Raw genomic sequence first — 26977 nt, 5'->3', positions numbered from 1 at the left:
ACCAAGGCCACAAACTGCTGCCCCCAGAAGCCAAACAGATGGAGTCTAGCAGGCAGGTGGGGGTCTGTGGCAGAATGGAGGGCACTTGTCCCACATAATGGAGACAGCTGGCCTCAGCTCTAGCCAATTGTTACCATGTGGGGATGTGGGCCCAGCAACTGCCAGAACTTCCGTTATTTCAAGAGCAGCTGTAAATCCAGACTTTTACACAAAATCTTCCCATTTTTAAGTGTTGACAACCAATTTAAAGTCTTTAAAAACTCACTGAGAGCCAAAAGTGACCCAAGGGCCACTAGCTTGCAACTTTTACATCCGCAGACTTAGTTCCATCTCCCCAATTCCTTAATATATTCTATATATCTCAATACGTAGCTGCTCCACCAATGTTACTGGTTTATCACTGCTTCCAGACCCAGAACAATTGTTTTCACTTTGGGATGTGCCTCAAGTTGTGTCCCTGCCTAGCACATCTCCCCGCTTTCTTTCCGTGCCTGGTCAGATCCCACCCATCTTTAGTTCCCTGTTCAAGACTTTTACTCCACTAAGCTTGCAGACCAGCCTGGGATCCCCTTCTTTGAATCACTATGTCTCTTGCAACGGGGCCAGGGCTTGCTCAACAGTCCTCGAATTCTGCCCTCTGCGTATCTTGTCTTGTCTCCACAACCAGACTAAATGCTCCACATTGGCTGCTTCACCAAGAAAATGTCCTGTGTTTATCAGGAGGTCACGTGTTCTGGAAGTCAGCAAATGACTGACTGACCACAGCAAGGAGGTTAAGAGCTCAGGCTCTGAAGTCACGTAGCCTGAGATTAAGTTAACTTAATCTCTCTGAGCCTCAGTTTCCCTATTCATAACCTGGGGTGATAAGAAAATGAGGACATAACCCAAATTCATATGGGGCTTGTGAGATCATCAAATGAGATAATCTCTATAAAGCACTTAGCACAATGCCTGGTATGCAGTAAGCCCTTGATAAATGCTAGCTATTATTGTTATGGACTGATTGCCTGATTCAGCCAATGCTATTGTTAAACAAGCATTGCATCAATGGAGCTTTGTTCTTAGCAAATATTATTGACCACTTACTCTGTGTTAACATGTTCTAAACAAATTGCATGTGTTAGCTCATCTAATTTTCCTAATTCTCTCCCATTTTATGGATAGCAGAAGCACAGAGAGTTTAAATGGCTTGTTCAAGGCCATATAGACAGAGCTGAGATCTGAAGCTGCCAGCTGGCTCCAGAGCCCATACTCTTAACCATAATACTCCATGGCCTCGCTACATTTCTAATGGCAGGGGACAGCTTTCTGACCTCAGCCTTCCCAAATCAGAAACAGGATTTGGCTTTGTGGACCATGGCTTAAGATGACAGAATGATCAGGGCCTGGTTTGAGCCAGACTACATCTCAGAAGTTCCAGGAAGGAATTTGCTTTTGCCAGTTTCACCAAGGGCTGTCAGTCTGTTCAATAAACTAATAATGATAAGGAAAGAAGAAAAATGCCCAGTAAGTACAAGATCGTATCTATTATTATAGAAGGGGAAGCTGTGATAAAGATTAATACTAATGACAAAGGTGTTCTGCTGATCACAGAATTAACTGAAGAGGGAATCAGAACAATATACTTAGCCTCGAATATCCACATAGAAGACAGGAAAGAGGCAAATGTGTCTTCCTTAACTTTTGAAAAGAAGGAAAGTGATGAAACCATAGACCATGAACTCAAACTATGTGATACAGGCAGAGAAGGGATGAAGTAGGTGATCCCCAGAAGTTACTATGGATTCACAAACTGATGCCATCCCTTGGACTAGCCCGCACCTGGGAACCCTGTGCAAAGATTATGTCTGAATTTGAACAAAACATATGACAATTTCCTATGGTCTCTTTATGGGCAAAATACAAAGTATGGGTGTATGATTATACAGGTGTCTAGACTGACATTTGACTTTAGAGGTGAGACTGATTTCAACCTGAAGGAAGGTATCTAGTGGAAGAGTACAAAGTTCTGACCTCAGCCTTCCTCATTCAACATTCTACTCACTGTCTTAGGTGAAATCACAGAATGTTCATTCTAATTCCTTAAGGCCAGAAGCCGTATCTAATTCTTCTTTAGTTCCACAGCGCCTAACCTTGTGCTTGCTCCAAAAAACGATTGCTCATTAGATTTCAGGAGTCAAGTTTACAAACAGTGTTACAAAGGTGTAAAAGATCAAGATATAACCTAGGTGACAGATTCCAGTTCCAAAAAGTTCGTAACAGATGGATGGGATATGCCAAATCTAACAAGGTGAAACTAAACAGGGACAAATGTAAAGATTGTGAACCAGCTAGCACAGAAGAAGAATTATACTTAAAGACGAATATGAAGAGTTTCAGCTAGTCATAAACTAAGAATGTAGTGAGTTAAGGTTTCCTATGATAAGTAGATGACTGACAAAGTAATATTCACAAAAACCAAAAGCAATAGCTTCTCTCTGGTCAAACCTGAAGTATTATATTTAAACTGGAGGATACTTTAAAAGGGTCTGGACCAAAACAATAAATAAAGGGAGGGGTTGAGGGACACTGACAAAGCAGTGTGCCCAAAAAGAGACCAAGATGGACAAAGAGTTGGAAATTTGGACCTATAAGAATAATTTAAGGCAGAAGAGGTTGATCTGGAAGACTGAGAAAGGACGCAATAGTAATCCTCCAGATAGCTGAAGGCAGACATTTGAAAAGAGAACTTACTCTATATGGATCCAGAATTTAAATTAATGTGAAGAAAGCAGATTTCCATCAGATTTAAAGGACAACTTTTAAGCCCTCTAGCCTGCTTCAGAGTAGGAGGGTCCTCATTTATAAGTGAATTTGCGGGTATCGACTAAGCAATCACACAGCAGTGACAGCGCAGGGGGGAATTAATCCACAAAATAAAGGCTTACAAAAGAGAAGATTTTGCAAGACTTTTCAGTTCCATGACTGGCTCCATTACAGATAGTCATCACCAAGAGGAGTGATGTCAGTGTTAACTTCAAGTCTTACAATGCAGAGATGACTTAGTTGGGTTCATTAGAGAAAGCTTAAAGCAAAACGTAATAAATATGGTAGAGAAAATGGAATGTACCAAAGCAAAAAAAAAAAAAAAAAGCTGTAGTTTATGGCAAATTTGGGAAACAGTGAGTACATCTACTTGTCGGGGTATGGTGCGGGGGTGGGTGGTGCCTGATCAGCAAGAATGAGGGATTAAGCTTAGAAGATGAGGAGAAAGATGCAGAGGGTCTGGAATCCAGCTCAGCCCAGGCATTTAGGCTTTTGTCCTGTAGGCAAACCATCAAGAACTTCTGAGGAGACCAATTCAAAGACGAGATCGTCAGATGTTCATTCATTTGGATCTTCAAATGCACATATGGATGCATCTGGACCCTCAGACAGTGATATGGTAAGTCAGACACAACATAAGCTTCAGAGCATGTAAAGATTGGGCAAATTTTCCAGAACCATTTTTAATTAAACTAAAAAATGTTTTCTTAGGGCTTGTATATATTACTGTAGAAAAGGAAACAGAAGATGTACCAGATAACCTTGATGGTGCTTTCATCAAGGAAGAGCTTGATGGTGCACCTCTGGAAGATGTAGATGGAATTCCTATTGATGCTACTCCCACTGATGATCTTGATGGAATCCCTATAAAAAGTCTTGATGATGATCTTGATGGAGTGCCTTTGGATGCAACTGAAGACTCAAAGAAGAAGGAACCCATATTTAAAGTTGCTCCATCAAAATGGGAAGCTGTGGATGAATCTGAATTGGAAGCACAGGTTGTTACAACTTCAAAATGGGAGTTATTTGACAGCATGAAGAATCGGAAGAAAAACAAAATCAAAATCAAGAAGAAGAAAGTGATGATGAAGAAGATATTCAAAGTTCCGAATCTGAAGAACATCATCTGTACTCTAATCCAATCAAAGAAGAAATGACTGAGTCCAAGTTCTCTAAGTACTCGGAAATGAGTGAGGAAAAACAAGCCAAACTTCGTGAAATTGAGCTCAAAGTCATGAAGTTTCAGGATGAATTGGAATTTTGGAAAAAGACCTAAAAAACCAGGCCAGAGTTTTTAGGAGCAAGTAGAACACTACAGAGATAAACATCTTCAACAAGAGAAAGAGTTAGAAGGAGAATGAGAAAGAGACAAGAAAGACAAGGAAAAACTGGAATCTAGCTCCAAAGACAAGAAGGAAAAAGATGAGTATACTCCAACAAGGAAGGAAAGGAAAAGGCGACACAGTACATCCCCCAGACTATCTCACAGTAGCAGTGGTAGATGAGTGAAATCCCCATCACCAAAATCGGAGTGATCAGAGCATTCAGGAAGACCTCAGAAAGAGAGCTTAAAAAAAAAAAAAAAAAAGAACTTCGAGGAAGACAGTCATATGGCATTTCAGAACTGTCAGACTGGCATTACTATAGGAAAGAAACAAGACGTGGAGTGAGACTGTGGTGGCAAGGACAACAGGAAGGACACTGTAGCAAGAGATGAGGAAATAGAGGCCTGAATTCAAAAAAAGGTGGTGAGACCAAAAAGAGGGATATATATGAAAGGGATTGTATAGGAAGAATTAAAAGGATTTGCTGACGGAGCCAATGTGGAGTAGGGAATCAAAGACAGAAACACATGACTTAGAGAACCCAAACATGTCAACCTGCATAACAACAAGACCAAAAACCCAAGAACATCTAAAGTCACAACTGGTTCCCAAATTACTGATTCATAACAGCTTTGCATCATATGTTCAGAGCGTATTTTTCACACATACAAAATGTAAGATTTTTGTAGTTAGGTTTGAATTTACTGGAAGCCAGTCATCAAAGGTTTATTGAAGAGATGTTCACAAAAATTAAATCCTCCAAGGACAAGAAGATATTCCAGGCCAATACTAATCAAAAGAAAGCTGGGATAGCCATGTTACTATCAGACAAAAATAGATGGTAAGGCAAAAAGCATTATTAGTGATACATGTTAACCAACCAAGAAGATAAAACAATTATAAACTAACTAATAACACCAAATAACATGCCTCAAAATATAAAGTAAAAACTGATTGGTCTACAGGAAGAAACTGACAAGCCTGACAACATAGGAGATTTTCACACATCTCTTTCAATTCAAAACAGACAGACGAAAAAGACAAAATATATTAGTAAAGACACAAAAAATAAACAGCCCAACAAGTTTCACCCAATGGACAGACATGAAGCACAGCAGCTAACAATTCGAAAATTAACATTACTTTTAAGACTAAAACCAAAAGTGAATGAAAATTGAGACCATTCTAGATATAAAATTAATCTCAACCAATTTCAAAACAATGATATAATTTTCTAGCAGAAATGCAATTAAGTTAGAAATCAATAACAAAAACTTTCCTATAAAAATCTATATGCTTGGAAAGGAGAAACATCTCCAAAATTTCATGAGTAAAATCAGAAAATACGTGGAATGAAACAGTAATGAAAATTCAGTACATTTCCAAACCTGTGAGAGGGAAATAAAGCAGATACTTGAAAGAAAATTTAGTTTTAAATGAAGAAAGGGTCAATGTTAGTAAGTTACTAACATCTATGTGCAGAATCTAACACACTCTCAAGAGGTAGATGAAATAAAACGATACAGGTAAAAGCAAAAGTAATGAAATAGAAGACAAACATAGAGAGGATCAAGAGTGTGAAATGGGTCGGGCATGGTGGCTCACACCTGTAATCTCAGTACTTTGGGAGACCAAGGCGGGTGGATCACCTGAAGTAAGGAGTTCGAGACCAGCCTGACCAACATAGTGAAACCCCATCTCTACTAAAAATAGAAAAATTAGCTGGGCGTGGTGGCGGGTGCCTGTAATCCAGCTACTCGGGAGGCTGAGACAGAAGAATCGCTTGAACCCGGGAGGCAGAGGTTGCAGTGAGCAGAGATCATGCCACTGCATTCCAGCCTGGGCACCAGAATGAGACTCCGTCTCAAGAGAAAAAAAAAAAAAAAATTAGCTAATCAAATATACCCCTTACAAAAATAATTTTAAAAAAAGAGAGAGAGACAGCACGAATATTAGGAATGTAAAAGACAACAATTACAGATCTGTGGAGAAAACAGGTAAGAGCAAATAAAATCAACTCTATGCCAGAAAGTTTGAAAATTTTGAGGCCGGGCGCGGTGGCTCAAGCCTGTAATCCCAGTACTTTGGGAGGCCGAGACGGGCGGATCACGAGGTCAGGAGATCGAGACCATCCTGGCTAACACGGTGAAACCCCATCTCTACTAAAAACTATAAAAAAACTAGCCGGGCGAGGTGGCGGCGCCTGTAGTCCCAGCTACCCGGGAGGCTGAGGCAGGAGAATGGCGTGAACCCGGGAGGCGGAGCTTGCAGTGAGCTGAGATCTGGCCACAGCACTCCAGCCTGGGTGACAGAGCGAGACTCCGTCTCAAAAAAAAAAAAAAAAAAAAGAAAATTTTGAAAAAATGGACAAAATTTTAGAAAAATAAAACCTATGAAAACTGATTTAGAGAAATAAAGAACCAGAAAAGTACTATAACAATTAGAAAATCTGAATAAATGGTTAAGAATTTTCCCATAAAGAAAGCCACAATGGCGGGGTTTTTTTTCTTTTTTTTTTATTGGTGAATGCTACTGAAGATTCAAGGAATGTATCATTTCAGTAATACATGCACTGCTTCAGAGAACAGAGAAGGCAATGCCCTTCTGTCTAAGTCATTTTATCAGGAAAGGACAGTACAACAATGGGAAATTATAGGCCAATCTCTCCTCCTCCCATACATACCCTCCTCCTGACTGTAGGCACCCAAAGAGTTTGCAAGCCAAATCCAGCATCATATTTAAATAATACATCATAATCAAGACAGATCCCAGAAATGCAAGGCTGAATTTGTTCGAAATTTTACACATGCCATTCATTACATTAACAAATTAAAGGAGAAAATTTTTAAGATCATCCCAAGGATGAGGGAAAAAATGCAATAAAATTCAAAACTATTTAGAATAAAAAACTCTTTGCAAACTAAGAATAACATGAATCTTTCTTAACTTGATAAAGGCTATCTACAAAAGCAAATATCATATTTAATGGTAAAATGTTGAAAGCATTTTCTTAAAGATAAAGAACAAGATAAATATATTACCACCATATCTATTCAGGATTGTCTGGAGGGCCTAGACCAGTGCAATAAAATGAAAAAGAAACGAAGAATATAAAGACTGGAAAGGAAGAAACCAAACTGTCATTACTTGTATTACTACTGCCTATATAGAAAACTGGACAGAAATGATAAATAAGAGTTAATAGTAGAGTCTGGCAAGGTAGCTGGGTATGAAATCAATTTTTAAAAGTGAATTACATTTTTATATATGTTAACGTGCCACATAATAACATTGTGGTCAATGATGAACTGCATATGGTGGTCCCATAAGAGTATAATATTCTGATTTTACTGTACCTTTTCCATATTTAGATATGTTGAGATATACAAATACCACTGTGTTACAACTGTCTACAGTAATCAGGACAGTCACATGCTGTACAGGTTTGTAGCCTAGGAGCAATAGGCTACACCACAGAGCCTAGGTGTATAGTAGACTATGCCATCTAGGTTTGTGTAAGTGCAATCTATGATGTTCAGATAATAAAACTGCCTAATGATGCACTTCTCAGAATGTATCCCTATCGTTAAGCAATACATGACTGTACTTTAAACAGGCAGTTTGTAAGTAATTTTTTTAAAAAAAGGTATCATTTTTATCAAGCAATAAATCCAACAAAAAATGTGTAAGTCTTTAATGGAAAAAATTATAAAATTTTATTGAAAGACACTAAAGAAAACTTAAAAGAGAGTCATACCATACTATTGGAAAGAGACACAAAATGTTTTAGTCTCTCCAAACTGATTAACAGATTCAAAGCAATTCCAATCAAAATGTTTTTCATGGAACTTGACAAGCTGATTCTAAGATATAAAGCTACAGTAATTAAGAAAGTATGGTACTAGCGCATGATAGACAAGTAAATCAGCGGGGCTGAACAGACAGCCTAGAAACAGATCCACACATACATGTTAACTTTATTTATGAGAGTGAGCACTGCAGGATGTATGAGGAAAGGATGGACTATTTAATAAATGAAGCCAGGATACAGTTATCCATATGGGAAAAATGAAACTGGATCCCCTATTGCATAACATATAAAAAATCTATTCCAGGTGGACTAAGGACTTAAATGCAAAATGCAAAAGAAAAAAAATTTTAGAAGATACTACAGGAGAATATCTTTATAACATTCAAATCATAAAAACTTTCTTAAACGAGAACCAAAAGCACACCCACAAAGGAACATACTGAGAAATTCCACAGCATTGAGATTAAAAACTTCTGTTTATGAAAACACTACAAGGAGACTGAAACATAAACGATAAACTGGAAGAAAATATTTGCAACATATTTAACCAATAAAGGACTAGTATCCAGAATACTGGAAGAATCCTATAAATCAAAAAGGAAGGAAGTCCTACTGAAAAACAGGGGATACAATAAATAGACATTTCATAGTAGAGGAAACACCAATGGCTCATAAACACACGAAAAGATGCTCAGCTTCACTAGTAATTAGGAAAACGCAAATTAAAATTATAACAGAAACTATTTCATACCCCCTCAGATTGTCAAATCTTAAAATTTGAACCATATAAGTGTTGGCATGAAGGTGGAATCAGGAATATTCTTATACATTGCTGGTTAAAGTATAAGTTGAAATAAATTGGTACAACCACTTTGGAAAACAGTTTCACACTGCCCATTAAAGGCTAACATATCACTGTCCCCTAATCCCAGAAATTCCATTCCTAGGTATAGGGCTTAACCAAAAAGTTGCAAAAGTACACCATGAAAATGTACAGTGACATCTGCAGCAACATTTTCTTAATAGCCCAAACTGGAAACCATTTATTAGTGGTTCCACAGAACAACAGACAAACAAACAGCACTATATTCAGACAACGGGATAGTACACTGCAGAATAGAAAAGAACAATCTACAACTCTATGCATCATCATGGATAAATGTTTTTAAAATCAAAAGAAACAAGTAATAGAAGAACCATATAGTATGATTCCATTCCATAAAGTCCAAAAGCAAGCAAAGCTAAAAACTAAACTTGAGATACATGCACAAATGGTAAAACTATATGGAAAAGTAATGACTGACATAAAATTTAGAGTTGTGGTTACCAGAAGTTAAGGTGGGAAATACAGCTGGGATTGGTCCCACAGGGAATCTCTAGGGAAATTGGTGATATTCTATTTCTTAAGATTGGAGGCCAGCCATGGTGGCTCACATCTATAATCTTTCCACTTTGAGCACTTGGAGAGGTTGAAGTGGGAGGATCACTTAAGCCCAGGAGTTCAACCAGCCTGCGGTAACAGAGCAAGACCCTATCTCTACAAAAAATAAAAAAATTAGGTGGGCATGCCTGTAGTCTTAACTACTCAGGTGGCTGAGATGGGAGGATCACTTGAGCTCAGGAGTTTGAGGCTGCAGTGACCTATGATCACATCACTGCCCTCCAGCCTGGGTGACAGACAGAGACCCTATCTCTTTAAAAAAAAAAAAAAAAAAAATCAGTGGTACTTACATGAATATTCAGTTCGTTACTATTCTTTAATTTGCGTAATTGTATATGCTTAATTTGTGTAGTTTGTATACGCTTCAAATATTATTGCATATTTCATAAGAAAACATTTTAAGAAAATAACCCTACAAACATTCAAAAAAGACTTACAAAAGGCAAACCTCCATAGATAACTGAGCCCAGTAGTTCATTAAATAATAAAGGCAACAATAACAGAGGCAAATAAAGAAAACTGGCCACTATCCAGAATTATGATTAAAGTACAGATCACCACAAAAGATTTTAAGTTCTGTGTAAAGAAGAATTCCTCTAACAAAAGCCAAAACACTGAGATTCCTTTTCCAAAATTAGGTTTTATCATTCATTCAGCTGTGCAGGCTACAAACCCAGGCATCATCCTCCATGTTGCCTTCTTCCTCATTCTCTAAATCCATTTGAGTTCTTAAAATCTTAACTCCCTAGTCAGGCTACACTCACGCCTCATAAGGACACTATTAACAGTCTTGAAACTGGCCTAAAAAGCTCTTTACACTACAACACCAGTGATCTCCCATCATATGCTGAAAATCCTCCACTGGCTTCTCACTACTCTTAAAAAAAGGATAAAAATTCTTAACATTACTTAAAAGGCACTATACTGTCTGGGCTCTGGCTAAATCAGCAGCCTTTTCTTGATCCCCTGCCCCCACATATACACCCTTTCTCTGTGATCCAGCCACCTTGACCTTCTTGCAATTTCTTGAAAACATACAAAATTCCCTCCTGCCACAGAGCCTTTGCACATGATGGATCTACTATACATTCCTGAAGTCCACCACCTTTCTTAGGTTAACTTCTACTTGTACTTCAGTACTCAAACCAAATATTTCCCCGGGGATCCTCCTTCCCCTCCTAATTCCCTCACAAGGCGAGGTCAGCCATCTCTCATGGTAGTATGAAACTTTTCTTTTGCACCACTTTCCAAGGTTTTAATTTTACTTTTTGTGTATGCAAGTATTTGATTAATACTTCTCTCCCCATCAGACTACACATTCTAGAAGGGCAGAAGCCAAGTCAAGTTTTTGATTACCATTGGCAGGCCCCTGGCAGAGAAGCCTGCACCCAGTAGGAACTCATAAACTATTTGTTGAATGAATGGACTGATGAACAGATACTCAAGTCTAAAGCAGCCACAATTAAACAACCATCATTACCACCACATAGGATAACAAGACTCCAAAAGATAGAAAATGAAGTCAGTATCTGGCTTAACTCTCATGCCCAAGCCTCAAGAGGACAGCCCATCTTAAAATGGCAGGGGACTTTGAAATAGTGTGATTAACAGCAACAAGTAACACTGACCTATATAGAAGATGGAAATATCTATGTGGCTCTGGTTTAAAAACAAAAGCAAAACTGTTTTCACACAAACCTGGAGCAAGGTTGGATCTTTCTGATAAAAAGGTACAAGGCCAGGCGAGGTGGCTCATGCCTATAATCCTAGAACTTTTGGGAGGCCAAGGCAGGAGGACTGCTCGAGGCCAGGAGTTCGAGACCAGCCTGAGCAACACAGCAAGACCCTGCCTCTACTATTTAAAAAATACTTAATTTTTTAAAAAAGGCATGATAAGCCTTACTTACCAGGTAAAATTTTTGGATTTGAAATATGCATCTGACACCATGGATCACAATACAGCTTCTGAAAGTAAGGCTATATAGTGCTGCTACATTCAGAACACAAGCTTCACAACTAGAATTTTGAAAGCTTGACCTGTGTGATTAATCCAGTGTTTAATATGAAGTGGAGATCCTTTGCCAACAGTTTTATTCAGATCACTAACTTAGACGGCATTAAGTGAAGTCCTTTTAACTGTTATGTCCCTTAAAACGAGCAGACGGGACAAATGCTGACAACTGTCATCTTAAATATCAAGTTGAAAGTGAAGTAAATTTCTTCCAGTAAGAACTAAATCCTTATTTTTCTGAAGCATTAGGACATTCTAAGGATAGAAAAAAAATCTAAATTGGTTGGCAAGCTTATTTGGAATGGCACAAAGGTACTTAATACCATATGTGAGAAGGTGTTTTATTCTTTGCTAAAAGAAAGTGTCTTTGGGTTCTAATAAGGTGTCAAAAGTGGCATCCACAAAGAACAACTTTGGGTGTGTATGTGCTCTGGGTTTATAGTGCACGTACACATCCAAAGTGGCAGGAGTCAGGAGAAGAGATGATCATTAGAAGAGACATCACTTTTTGCCTTTCACTCTGTCATTTAAAGTATATCACATAATTACAAATCTGAGATGTAAAGTGGTATTTCATCCATCACGAGACTAAAATCAGGCAAACTAACCAAAAGACAAACATGCCATGATATTAGAGGCGTATTCCATCACTTGATGTGCTGTACAACTCAGAGAATCAAGCGATTCTCCTGCCTCAGCCTTCTGAGTAACTGGAATCACAGGTGCCCGCCGCCACACCTGGCTAATTTTGTATTTTTGGTAGAGGCAGAATATAGAAGTAAATAAAGTAAAAAGTATGGTGGTCTGCACTCAAGGCAATTTTCTTTTCTTTTTTCTTTCTTTGACAGTCTCACTCTGTTACCCAGGCTAGAATGCAGTGATGCAATCTCGGCTCACTGCAACCTCCACTCCCAGGTTCAAGTGATTCTCGTGCCTCAGCCTCCCAAGTAGCTGGGATTACAGGCATGTGCCACCATGCCGTGCTAATTTTTGTATTCTTAAGTAGAGATGGGGTTTCGTCATGTTGGCCAGGCTGGTCTTGAACTCCCGACCCCAGGTGATCCGCTCACCTTGGTGTCCCAAAGTGCTGGGATTACAGGCGTGAGACACCATGCACAGCCTCAGGTGAGATTTTCAAGAAGGGCTCGCATTTCAGAAAAAAGAAAGCCCTTATACCCTACATGAAATAAAATAAACATAATAATTAGATAATTCATCAATGCTAGTTTGAGTTTTCTCAAATACGAACTTAGCATTTAAGTCAGGTAGTTAATTTGACACTACAAATGCAGTTTTTCTCATAGTTTTGGTGCACTATTTTATTATTTATATAAAATTACAGAGCAGAAAGAAGAGACCATATCATTAGGAGTCTTTAATTGGCAGAGACTGACGAGAGTCCCCGAACCCCAACACTAATTTCCTAGCAGAGGCAATCCCTGCCCTGACATAACTTAGGCTTTGAGAAAAAAGGTATAAGACTCTCTTTGAAAATAAGAATGGTTGGCCGGGCGCGGTGGCTCAAGCCTGTAATCCCAGCACTTTGGGAGGCCGAGACGGGCGGATCACGAGGTCAGGAGATCGAGACCATCCTGGCTAACACGGTGAAACCCCGTCGCTACTAAAAAAAATACAAAAAAAACTAGCCGGGCGAGGTGGCAGCACCTGTAGTCCCAGCTACTCGAGAGGCTGAGGCAGGAGAATGGCGGGAACCCGGGAGGCGGAGCTTGCAGTGAGCCGAGATCCGGCCACTGCACTCCAGCCTGGGCGACAGAGTGAGACTCCGTGTCAAAAAAAAAAAAAGAAAATAAGAATGGTTGTTCCATGAAGCAGTGTGCCTTTTCAGCTTCTAATCAAATATCACATCATTAAAAGAAAAATGTATGGTAAGTAGCCACTAAAAATTATTTCTGCCATCAATCCATGTATGAAATATTAATGAAGCTTATTTCATTCTCAAAAAATAAGCATAGATAGAAGGTCTATTACGGTTTTCCTATACCCCAAAAAGATTGTTTTATGTACTTCCTGGAAAAAGTGGACCACCACAGGAAGCCACAGCAATAGAAAATTTGGAGAATAAATATATACTCTAAATCACAGTTTCAGGATATTATAAAACTCTCCAGGAAAAGAGAGTAAGAAAAACACAAAACAGAAAAACATGATCCACTTCATGAAAGTCCTAATTTATCACTTTGAATTTAACAGAAGTATGAAGCTCTTATGTGAAAAGGACAATAGAAACATATAACACCTAATATTTCCTTTAGTTTAAACCTTCCATAATGTCACACTAAATGAAAATATCGAAAATTGGATCAGAAATTTGCTGATATCCAACCATTAAAATAGAATTTGTCAATTTCTCTCAACACTCTGCTAATATCTACGTTTTCTGAAGCAAAAACAATTTCCTTGAAAGCTGTTTAAATTGAAACAGTACAAGAATAATCAATGAAAAAAACCGTAAAATGTCATATAAATCACTTCAAATCCAGAAATATACCTCAAGAAGGTCCTTTTCCAACACTCCATGCCCAACAATACAGAGTTCCGTAGCTCTGTTTATTATGTTCCCAGCTTCTATTTATTCAAGAACGTAGTCAGAGCAGGAAATGGGACAAGTCAAATGATCACAATCAATCTCATCACCTTCGCAACATGCTGGGAATGTAATTAATCCTCTATTTATTTAGGGGACTTCACACCCCTTACATTAAGGCAGCAACTCCCTGTTGGCTTCAGCTGAGATAATTATGTTATAACAAAGATTGGGTTTCAATCATAATAGACAGAAGAAAAAGGAAACTGTACTTGAAGTTGTCAGTTTCTTTAAAAAGCTTTCTTGTGACTCCACTGAAAGAATGCTCTTGACAAAGCTCTCCTTAAACAGAGCACTTTCTAAGTATGATAACCACACATATGCCACATTAATCAATGTAAGCCTTTTCTCTGAATAAGATGTTAAGACAATTCAAGCATAGTGAAAATTCTACGTGAAGTAGAGAATACTGGTTTTAAAAACTTGACTAAATCAATCACCTAACTCACTTGATCCTGTGGGTCTCCCTCCAAAGAGAATCCTCCAAAGAGTTTTGAGGTACAAAAATACACAAGAACTAGGAGATGAAGGAAAATAGCAATTTGCTTACTCTGTAAAAATGCATGGCTCCACTGAGCCAAAACCAAGGACTGGAGCAGTGTAGAGACCAGTATCAGGGACTAAAACAAGAAAGAACAGAGACATCTAACACAGCCACTCAGTTATAGTTATAAAATGGGCCTGATAAACATACTACTCCCTAAATAAAGGTAGAGTATTTTCCATGCTTATTCACCTCTGAAAATGGTTCATATATATCTCCACATTTTCTCCTCTAACCTCCTCCACCTTAAGAAAATTAAGATGAAAATATAAAGGCCTTGCCCAATTTATTTTTATAAACTTTTTTTTTTTTTTGACATGGGGCCTCCCTCTGTCACTCAAGCTGGAGTGCTGTGGCATGATCTTGGCTCATTGCAGCCTTGAACTCCTGGGTTCAAGCACATGCCATCACGCCCAGTTAAGTTTTGTTGAGACAGGGTCTCATGTTGCCCAGGCTGGTCTTGAACTCCTGTCCCACCTCAGCCAACACACCTATAAGTGTTGGAATTATAGGTATGAGCCACCATGGCCAGCCCTAAACTTTCTCTATTTTTATCAATGTATCATAATCATGATGTCCATGGTATATGTGTAAGTAAAAATGATAAATGAATTATGTTTCTATTTCTAAAAATTCTCAAATATTTGTTTTTTCCAAGTCTGGATTAATGATGATTAGAATGTTTCTATGTATTAAGCTCCTCAGGTACCTGAGTATCTCAATAATATTTCACTACCTTTCATAGCATTTAAGCTCCTGAATAACCAAAATGTCCAAGAAATGGAGCACTACTCAATTTCCAGTTCTTTAGTAAAAGCAAAACAAAATGTGGTCTCATGAAATACAAAAAGGACATTAGGTAAAAACTAAGAAAATCTAAATAAACTTTAGTTAATAATAACATATCAATACTGGTTCATTAATTGTGACAAATATATAATTCCAATATAAGCGTTTAACAGGGAAAACTGGGTGGGGGTACATGGGAACTCTGTACTATCTCTGCAATTTTTCTGTAAATCTAAAACTATTCTCAAATAAAGTTTACCTGAAAAACAAAAACAACAACAACAAAAAACAGGATACAAATTATAATATTTTTTTTAAATGAACAAAAATATCCCACAAACCTTTAACATTCAAATATATGATTCTTTTGTTAGTTTTTTCAATATACTTAATTACAGGAAGCATTCATATCTTTATAAAAGGTTATTTTAGTCTTAAATCTGTAGGAACATTTGTAATCCTGTGATTTACTGGCACATTTCTTGTAAGAGAAGTCTAATGAAGAGTGACAGTCCCCAGTGGGCACTGCTGAACTACTGGTGATAAGGTACAGAACCATTAAGTAAATCCTTTGTATATGAAACCACGCTGAATGGATCCAAGCGAATGGATACTGCCTTGTACTAATCTTTTCTTATGGAGATAAAAACCCACTTCCATCCAGGATGAATTTGTGGATTTAATTAAAAACAAACAGTAAAACTAAAGAGCAACTTGACATGCCAGAACAAGCACCTTACCAAGAATGATTTTAATCCAAGGAGGTTTAACTTGCTTGAAATTAAGCACAATTGTTTCTTGAAATTTCTACATGCTAATCATTAGCAGCTAATGTAACACTTAGCATTTCACCATTTGTCAGAGAAGAAACTTCCCATACAAATGTAAAACCACCAAGAGTGTCCGATTATCACTCTGCGTGCCTGAATTTAACAGATCATCAAAATCATCTTCCACACTGTAGATTCATTATAAACATCAGTGACTTGGGGGGTGGTAGGTGTCATGGCTTTCCCCCAGCTATGGCTCAAAATGGTATTGCGAAATTACAGCAATGTCTTCATGAGGTGACTGCATGTCCTCCACCTTCACTTTCTTAGAAATGCCACTCACTACTTCTGATCCCAGTGTGACCAAGGCAACTGGACCAGCAAAACTTACCCTTGCTGAGCCAATCACATTCTTCCTCCCCTGGAATTACAAACAAGGGAATCTATCCCGTTTGGACGAACGGAGGCAAGATGGTGCACTCCCGGGTTCTTCTTCACCACCAACTCTTCCCGCGCACGCAAACATGCAGCCGGCGCCTGGGACGGTGCAGATCAACTGTGCATGCGCCAGGTGACGTCAATCCGAAGAGACCAAGATTTACCTGGTCGCACCTGCGGAACGCCCCCCGACACGCCCGTGCCCCGCCTATTGCCCTCCCACTCCTAGAAAAGCCGCTCTTGGCCAGAGTCCCACACGGACTTCCCAGCCCCACTCCTGTCCGGATGTCCAGACTGCCGGAACTCCGTCCCAGAGCCCCACGGGGGACTCTGCCGGCCTTCTTTGCCGGAGGCGGACAGACCTCTTCCCCACACCTTAGGTTACCAAAAATAAACTTGCAGTTTTGCTCCTACACTTGCCTACCCGCTGGTTCTTTTGTGCTCGCTCTCGGCTGGTCTTAGAAAAACAAATCATCCCCACTGAAAGTAAAGACATGTAAACTCAGAGCTGTGGAGTGGCCATCCTCCATGTGCAGTGAGAGAGAAGAGTGGCAGTGCCTTGCAGAAAGCAGCACCACGCAAGACCACATGCAAGAGCAAGCCGAATGCCTCACTTTCTCATCACCTGACCTCCTGGTGGCCAGAGGTACTCTTGAAAGTACAGTTCCAGGGGATAACCTATAGTCACCCAATAAAGTTCCTCAATTTTACTGTAAAAGTCTGAGTGAGTCTCTCTTATGTGACCAGTTGACAAGAAGTAGTCAAGAGACATGCTCCTGTATTCCCAGCTACTCCAGAGGCAGAGGCAAGAGGCTCACTTGAGCCCTGGAGCTAGAGGTCACACAGCGATATTTCATCTCTTAGAAAACAAAAAGAATTAGTTAAGAATACTGGCAGGCTCCAGCACACAGACTAAAGAGACAGGATTTCTTATCTGGCCCTATTACTAAAACATCGTGACCCTCAGAATGTTAACAGTAGACCCTCTTATTCAACAATAAAGGATAAGACCCTCTTATCCTTATTCGACAGCAAGGATAAACTATGATCCAAATGCAAAAAGCCTCATGTCCACTCTTGTCCTACCTATACACTGTAGCTAGAACGAGAAAATTTGTTCACCATGTTGCATACATGTTCCTCTTGTCTATCTGTATGATGTTATTTTCCCAGCTTGAAATGCATCCACTCCGATTATTATTATACTTACAGGTAACACAGTACCATGTAATCAGAGAACATTTTTTATGTTTTGTGACTTAATTCATTTCCCTTCTTGTCTAAACTCTTCTTTATACATCTGTCCCAGCTGTGCTCCAAATGTTCCTGGCTCCCTCTTTACTGATATTCCTTAGCGGCCGCAAACCAACATTTCCAAAACTGAACTTCTCATCTTCTCTCCCAAACTGCACACTCTTCATTAGTATTTAATCTTGGCAAATGCACCTTCAACAGCCCAGTTAGATGCCCAAGTCAAAACCCACATCTCATCTTGGCTCCTCCCCTTCTCTCTCTCCCAGCAGCGTCCAATCAATTACTAAGTCTGTCTCATCTGCCTCTCAAATCTGCCGACTAGTCTCCTTCCCCATTCTCACTCACCTGGCTCAAGCTATTTTTCCTGGAATACCCTGCTTCTTAACCGGCCTTTAAGTCTTGAGCTCTGAGCTCTGTCCCACCACAATTCATTCCCCACAATGTCACCTGATGGATCTTCCCAGAATGTCAGTCTCATCCTCGCACTCATACAGGGACTTCATCACTGAAAACTCTTCAGATGCCCCATATTCTCCCAGGACAAAGGCCAAGCATCTTTAGAAGGCCAAGCCTCTACATGAACCTCTAGCCTCACTTCTTTCCTCTCCCTTCTATACTATGACCTATGCATCCTGGGTTTTCAAGCCCTTCAAATGGGCCATATTCTTTTGTCTACTGTCTGAAATACTCTTCATCCCCACTTCCTCACCTGCATCTGACCAATTCTTACAACCTTTCAGCTCTCAGCTTAAACTCTTCCTCTGGAAGCTTTTTCCTACAGCCCTGTGTCCTCTTAGATGCTTCCACAGCACCCATACTTGCCCACTGTAGCTGCTACTGGGTATAATGTATTACATCTGCATTTCCCACTAGAAGACCAGCTTTACGACGACGTGTCTCTCTTGTTCACCATAATATTCCCAGCACCTATCTCACCACCTGGCACATAATAGAGCTCAATAACTACTGTTTGAAAAAAAAATACATGACTCCACTTTTAGATGCAATTCTGATGTTGTACCTCTGCATATGAGTCTCTGACTCCCTAATTTTGGCAGATCAACCAGGAACAACAGACAGCCAAAAGGAAGAGATGTATGTTATCTACCCTGTTCTTAGCATAATCCTATCCCCTTCAAAAGCACACGCACATAGAAAGCAACTCAAGCAATCTAAAGCAAACGTAAAGTCTTAAGTTTTCCAAAATTTTAGAACTTCAGTGCTGAAATGACTTAGGTTCACTTACAACTGAGGAAACTGAGGTTCACGATTTATCCAATGACAGATAACTATTTTGTGATATAGCTGTTTCCCTCTACAAACTTCCCACATTAGTGTCCAAAAGACCATAAGATTTCAGCCAAAAAGTGAATTGCACTGAGTATTAGAGTTAATTAACCATTAATCAGTTTAATGCAAAAAGGGTTTAGCATTTCAAAAACACTTTTTTCTTTTTCCCCATAACTACCTACTTAAAAAAACTACACTAGAGAGAAAAAGTGTGATTTAACATCTTAATAACAAGTTCACATTTGTACTGGTAAGAGTCAGGATTTTAGATTTTAGCTTCATTTAAAAACAACAACATTTTTCTATGTAGCAAAAACAAAAGAATACCCTTCTTGATCCCCTGTCATTTCAAAATATGCTATGTATTAAAACCATAGTTTTAATGTGAAATTTTCTCAGTGAGCATATATGTACTCTTTTTATAATGAGGAATAAATTAGTTACTTAAAAAAAACTCTGTAATGGATGTTATAAAGGGAAATGGTTTATAGGGTATTATCATGAGTATAAAACAGGCTACAGAATGGTATGTACAATATTGTTTCCACTGGTTTAAAAATGCATTAGGAAACAAATAGAGGAAATATCAAGATACTAATACTGGTTGAATTAGATTAAGTGACAAGGTGACTTGCTAAAGTCATACGGTCAATGAGAAGTAGAGCTGGAATGTATTACAGTTCATTATTTTCTATCCCACCTTATATAAAAAGGTGCCAACTCTTTGAATGCAAGGACTTTTTTGCTTATCTGCAGTGGTGGATACCACAAAAATTATGCATGGACCTTTTTTTGGTCCATGCTATCGTTAGTATTAAATGCGTTTATGTGTGGCCCAAGACAATTCTTCCAGTGTGGCCCGTGGAAGCCAAAGGGTTGGATACCTATGGAACTGTTAAACTTTCAGAGGGTCAGAACTATCACTGCTACTGATGGCAGCCCACCAGCAAAGAATCGGGGAATTTGTATATGTAGCTGAAATATCATTAAAAATAAATTAGAATTGATTTATATTTTTAAAGTGCTACATTTTTAAAAAAATGAAAAATGTTCCTTCAATCCAGTCTAACAGGTATCATTCAATTTGAGTAAAACTGATTGTGCTCACAAACTGTGATGGGCCCAGATAGGTGCTCATTCACAAAGACCTTAGTATTTTAGAGGGGAAAGAGTTACGCATCTAGATTCCTACAATATAAGGCAGGCAATGAGAGGTGTCCAGTGATCTCTCAACCAAGTGCTACGGAAACATCCACGAGAAAGACAGATGTTTCATTCATTCCTTTTCCTTTAGGAAAATCTCTCTGAAGAAAGGGCTTTTATCTTTTTTCTTCCACGTGCTATGGGTGGAGACGACTGGTTGCATACGTGGCATATCTTGAAAAATGTGAAATCTGGAACCAGAAGACCTGACCTATCTCTTATAAGACATATAACCTCAAACAAATCACTTTCTAAGGCTGCCAACCAGAGAACATTTGCTGTAGTGAGCACCACACTTGAAACTTCCAGTGAAGCTTATAGTGAAGGGTGGGAGGCAGCATTCTTTTCAGAAAAACAATTCATAAAGTCTCTAACTCAGAATGAGAGGCCAGGAGCTTCAGTTTTTCAGCTTTGCAAATACGCACTACAAGACACAGAAACCATAGGGAAATGTAGTACAAAAGCAGAAGTAACAATAGATGTTGCTATAACTTCATTAATTCAAAGTAAGAATGACTTTGCTACCTATGTTTCCATAGGTTTTTGCCAAAGCATATATTTGACTGTAAAAATGGAATGCTGTTTTTGTGCTAGTCAGAATTTATCACTTACCTGGTATTTCAAACAAAACCTTACATAGTTTTTATTATTATAATCAAAAACATCAAACTAAACTAAGAAAAATACACAGCTCTTTTCAAACATAAAAATAAGGTGCTAGATTTCACTGATAAACTATATGGAGAAGAAATAAACCAGAAGGTAAAAGTGAGGAAAAAATTACTTATGAAAATCATGGATCTACACTGCAACAGAATGATTTAGACCTAAGAAGTTCACAGTGAAGGAAATACTAGAAAGCTCAATCATGTTGTGCCTGTAAAATTAAGAATGAAACTAGAAATTTTTTATAAAAATTAGATAAACAAATGTTTTATTTCAAAAGAGAAAAAAACAGCTGGGCTACAGTTAAATTTAACATACAAACTGAAAGCAACACACCTGTTTAGGGAAAAGAAAGTTATGTTCAAATTGGTAAAGTTGTAAAAACCACTTTTGCAAAGTAATTTGAAGAGATCCTGCTGGTTTCTCTCTCCTACCTCACTCCCCAATACATTATCCCTTTTTTAAAAATTACTATTAGCACAACAATTACAAACAACCTAAGAATTTCGCTTCATTTCCCACAACGTAAAACCAAGAGAAAAAGTTTTTTCAAAGACGGTCGATAATCCCTACTCTACTTGAGAGCCTATATCTTTCTACTTTAATGAAAAACAATCTTCTCTCTAGTTAATAAAGAATATCACAAAGAGAGAAACAGGCACTCATAGAAATGGGATCCTTGCACAAACCTCAATGCTCATTACATGTTTACAAAATCATCACTCCTTAAAAAAAAGAAAGAAGAAGAAAAACCAAAACCCACACAGATAGACTATCCCCATTTAATTTTATTATGAAAATGAAAGTAACAACAGGAAATGGCAGCAGGGTATTTGATAAGCTCAATTAGCAGGAGGACCAAATGAAGTGATGACATGCCATTATGACCTCAGGGGTTAAAGATTCAATTTTCCATCTGGCGAAATCTAGATTTCCAACACGAATGCTGACACCACCTGCTGTACATTATTAGGCATTATCTTGAGCAATCCTTAAGCATTTTCTGTACAACAGGTATAGCCTGAAGTTTTTTCATATTTCATTCTGCAATATAATTGCTTTCCCATGAAGAGAAATAAAAAATAAATCCCATATAATGGCTCATTCAAAACAGACATTAAAATCCACACTAAAGCATTTATTTATCAATCATGGCAGTAGCAAAAATATCCAGATCATTTTTCTTCTAAGTCACAATTGACATTGTAGCTATCATTTTCTATAGCACCAGGAGTCATTTCAATTAAGAGTTCCCTTCATAGGTTTTTGTTTTGTTTTTTCAATACAGACAGGATCTCACTATGTTGCCCAGACTGGTCTTGAACTCCTGAACTCAGGCAATTGTCCCACCTCGGCCTCCCAAAGTGCTGGGATTACAGGCATGAGCCAACATGCCTGGCCCATTTATAGGTTCTTAATTAATAGCCTCTTGCTACTGAAATGGAATTTTGCCCTGTCTACTAAGAATCAGATCTACAGAACTTCACAAAATGAAAATTCACTGGCCGGGTGCAGTGGCTTACGCCTGTAATCCCAGCACTTTGGGAGGCCGAGGTGGGCGGATCATGAGGTCAGGAGATTGAGATCATCCTGGCTAACACAGTGAAACCCTGTCTCTACTAAAAAATACAAAAAATTAGCCAGGCGTCCAGGCATGGTGGCACACGCCTGTAATCCCAGCTACTCAGGAGGCTGAGGCAGGAGAATCGCTTGAACCCGGGAGGTGGAGCTTGCAGTGAGCCGAGATCGTGCCACTGCACTCCTGCCTGGGTGACAGAGTGAGACTCCGTCTCAAATAAATAAATAAATAAATAAATAAATATTCACTGCATTTTAAAATGTAATAGTTAATCTATTATGTTTCTTTGATTGACGCAATGGTAAACACTTTTAAAAATGTTTATATACCGAATGCTGGAGCCCATCTGTGAGTGTTTGGACCCTTCCATACATGCGTTATCAAGAATCATGCCATTAGGCTCTGCAGGTGGTAAGCCAGTGGCTAGCCAATGAATGCAGAGCTCTCATCTGCGATTCATTTGATGTGGTTTGCATACTAAAATGTTTGCACACACAAACATGAATGCACATACATCTACACACACACTCCACTGTAAGTGAACTATAGATACCCGTTCAGATACTCAGTCTTGAGATTTCATACTGGACAGTCAATAGCAAGGCAATAAATAACACAACTGTTTTAATACCTGTTTTCCAAGATATGCCAATACCAACTTTTTCTAATAAAATTAACTTTTCACCATCTGTACCTTCTTCCCTAAGAACATTCATCAAGCTTCCCATGTTAATCCAGTTACTTTTTAGTGTTTGGTAGGTCTATGGGTTCCCTTCTCATTAAAACTTATTCCTGGCCAGGCACGGTGGCTCACGCCTGTAATCCCAGCACTCGGAAGGCCGAGGCGAGTGGATCACCTGAGGTCATGAGTTCAAGACCAGCGTGGCCAACGTGGTGAAACCCCGTCTCCACTAAAAGCAAAAAAATTAGCCAAGAGTGGTGGCATGACCTGTAATCCCAGCTACTAAGGAAGCAGAAGCACAAGAATCGCTTTAACTTGGGAGACAGAGGTTGCAGTGAGCCGAGATTGCACCAATGCACTCCAGCCTGGGTGACAAGGGCAAACCTCTATCTCAAAAAAATAAATAAATAAAAAATAAACCTTAGTCCTCAGGTTATTTTGTCTTCTTCCTCCTGGGTAAATAGGTATGTCAGCAACGTGAGTATCTAAAAATTCGTAAGTAACTCTATGAAAACTTACTTGACTTTCTGAATCCACACACAGTAGTCTGAGATGTAGAGATCATTCAGTATGTATGCTGGGTCGTTTTCCTGAAAAATTTTGTGAATATCCAAGAGACACTTTAAAACTGCACTTTTACCTGAAGAAAATTGAAAAAAAAACATAAAATTATCCTTAAGAAATTCAGATCCTGAGAGGTAATATATTTAAAGCAGTTCAGAATCCTGATCATTTCTTAAGAATATTTTTAAACGCAAAAAAATTTATGAGTCCCATTAGGTCCAAATCCCTTTACTGACTTCCTTAAGAATTACATATAATCTTTGGCTGGGCACGGGGCCCACACCTGTAATCCCAGCATTTTGGGAGGCCGAGGTAGGCAGATCACGAGGTCAGGAGATCGAGACCATCCTGGCTAACACGGTGAAACCCCGTCTCTACTAAAAATACAAAAAATTAGCTGGGCGTGGTGGCAGGCACCTGTAGTCCCAGCTACTCGGGAGGCTGAGGCAGGAGAATGGCGTGCACCCAGGAGGCCGAACTTGCAGTGAGCTGAGATAGCGCCACTGCACTCCAGCCTGGGTGACAGAGTTAGACTCTGTACCCCCCCAAAAAAAAAAATACGTATAATCTTTATATTCTATTGTTACTGCTGACTAGTTGTGGTTATCATTAAAATGCTATGAAATACAACTAGGTCTATTAAATGAAAGGCAGGAAGTTTTCTAAACCAAATGAATATTTAAATGCATCATAATTTTAATTAGATAATGTTCTTCCAATTCAAGCTTTCAAAATAACATGGAAAACTGTATTCTAAATTTCAAACTTCTTTGTTTCTTATGTCAACACTTTCTGTCAAGGAATTATCTACTAATAAATTATTTTATCTTAAATAATTGAAGAAAACTCAGGTTGAACACTCAAACATCATAGCACTATTTCAGAAATAAGCTGACAAAACTCATATGAACAAAAGCCATCAGGGATTAAAGTCTTGTTCAACCTAACTACTTCCTTCTGGTTTTGAAAAGAACCTAATTTTAACCCAACCAAAGTCTACAAAAGGAGCCTTTTACAATTCAACAATTCCCTAGGTGTCCCACACTTCATGATATTCCCTGAAATTTATTAATTATAAGGTGAACTATTAATACCATATCTAGAGTATTACCACTTTCTTTGATCTGTGAAATTCAGTATTTTCAGTTTAACAGTTTCATTATTATCTTTACAGTTCTGAAACACAGAAATACTGTATACTGAGTTCATGAAGACACTCGATGCGCTTTCATTGACATTTCCCATTTAACTTTTAGATCATAAAAGAATCATGAGCTAGACGATGACATCTCAAGATCCTAAAATTGCTGACACTAAATTTTTTAACATAATTAACACTAGAAAGTAAGTTTCAAAAGAGCAGGGGCTTCTGTTTTATTTAGTGGTTAATCCCCAATACCTAGAACAGAACACTGCAGCAGGAGGTTTTCCATTTAAGTATTCTAAGAATGAATGAATACATGACAGACACAGTAATCACCCAGCTTAAACCCTTAAAATTTCTTTCATTCTACAGTCTCACCCATCAAATCCTGATGATTTTTCCTTGGAAATGCTCCTTGTATCTGCCCTTTATCTGCCACTGCCTGAGCTCCTATGTTCACTCATATTCTCATCTCATGCCTCAATTTTAAGAATCTTCTTGCCCATCTTTCAGATTCCAGACTCTGCCTCTTCTAACACCCATTTTTAAATGCACTGTTTTCATGGAATCTCTTCCTTGCATATGTTCTCAATGCTCTTTCTACAGACTTGTTTCCACGCCTTTTTCCCTTCTCCATGTGACCTAGCCCACTATCAAGGTGTAGCTCCGGTCTTCATTCCTTCGGGAAGCTCTGGGCTGACTTTCCTAGTTTTCACGGTCCTTTACTAAATGCTGCAAAGAAGTGGAAAGGAAACTCAAAATGGGGAAAATCCTCCCCAAACCTCTCCTGTTCAATTCCCAGAAGGAAAACTGGAGGCTCCAGAATGGGTAAGATACAGGGCCACTGAGTTGAGGGACCAGGATCTAAATTCCAATCTTAATGGCTCCAGAGGCTACCCACTGTGCCATGCTACCTGTATGTTCTTGCCCCATCCAGTCTATATCACATTTTTATTACTCAAGGACTTATTAGTGACTTTAACCCCTAAGTAGGTAATAAGTCCTTGAAAACAGAGTCCATGCCTTTTTAAAAAATATTAACTTGGTGGCTTCCTCATATGCAGATACAATAAAGAATGAATGAAGAATGTCCATGGAAGCTCCACTGCTAGACTGATTGTGAAGAGACACTAATACTTCGAAGGCCTAAAGCTACAAGACGTCAAGTTGATTTGGTTAAGTCAAAGTCAGTGCTACAGCTTATCAAAGTGGCCCAGGTTAACTATGTCAAATGATTAGTGTGGATCACTCAACAACACACCTATTTTAACTACAAACTAGGTAACATTGAGAGCAGGGTTTGATGAAAGGAGGAGGAAATATAATCAAAATCTGCAGGCATGATGAAACCACATTTGCCACATTAGCCATATTACCCAAAGAATCAAGGAACAACTGACCTGTTAGAATGTTTTGAAGTTTTAATTGCCACAGAGAAGACAAATGTCACAGTAAGCATATGCCAACTAATTTCTTTCTTGCTTTCCTTCTCTCTCTCTTTTTAGGGGAAGGAGGGTGCAGAGGGAAGGAGTTAGTTTTATAAGCACTAAAAGTTTTAAATGTCAATCATAAGTCTTTACTGGAAAAACGAACTATTCTCTTATAACTTGAATAAGCTTCTCTGCTGTATGACACCTCCAAAATATTCTCAAGATCCCAAACTTTACTAATATAAACAGGTTAATAGAAAACGCAGGATTCAGGCTAGGCGTGGTGGCTCACGCCTGTAATCCCAGCACTTTGGGAGGCTGAGGAAGGCAGATCACAAGGTCAGGAGTTTGAGACCAGCCTGGCCAGCATGGTGAAACCCCATCTCCACTAAAAATATAAAAATGAGCCAGGCGTGGTAGTGCATGCCTATAGTCCCAGCTACTCCGGAGGCTGAGGCAGGAGAATAGCTGGACCTGGGGAGGCAGAGGTTGCAGTAAGCCAAGATCACGCCACTGCACTCCAGTTTAGGTGACAGGGTGAGGCTCTGAAGAAAAAAGAGAAGAGAAGAGAAGAGAAGAGAAGAGAAGAGAAGAGAAGAGAAGAGAAGAGAAGAGAAGAGAAGAGA

General features: G+C 38.8%; 1 protein-coding gene and 1 pseudogene across 1 annotated transcript in view; one reads left to right on the top strand and one right to left on the bottom strand.

The window, feature by feature from the left end:
- Positions 1-26977, bottom strand: part of SHQ1 (SHQ1, H/ACA ribonucleoprotein assembly factor) — a 111223-nt gene that overhangs the window by 27370 nt on the left and 56876 nt on the right. The window contains exon 10 of the mRNA XM_023199973.1: positions 23733-23853. Coding sequence (XP_023055741.1) covers positions 23733-23853 — 121 coding nt within the window. The remainder of the gene's footprint in view (positions 1-23732; positions 23854-26977) is intronic.
- On the top strand, positions 3143-4475 carry LOC111532508 (annotated as a pseudogene).

This window comes from Piliocolobus tephrosceles, chromosome 2 (genome assembly GCF_002776525.5).
Source record: "Piliocolobus tephrosceles isolate RC106 chromosome 2, ASM277652v3, whole genome shotgun sequence".
NCBI classification, from domain to species: domain Eukaryota; kingdom Metazoa; phylum Chordata; class Mammalia; order Primates; family Cercopithecidae; genus Piliocolobus; species Piliocolobus tephrosceles.
This window is presented reverse-complemented; position numbering and strand designations above follow the sequence as displayed.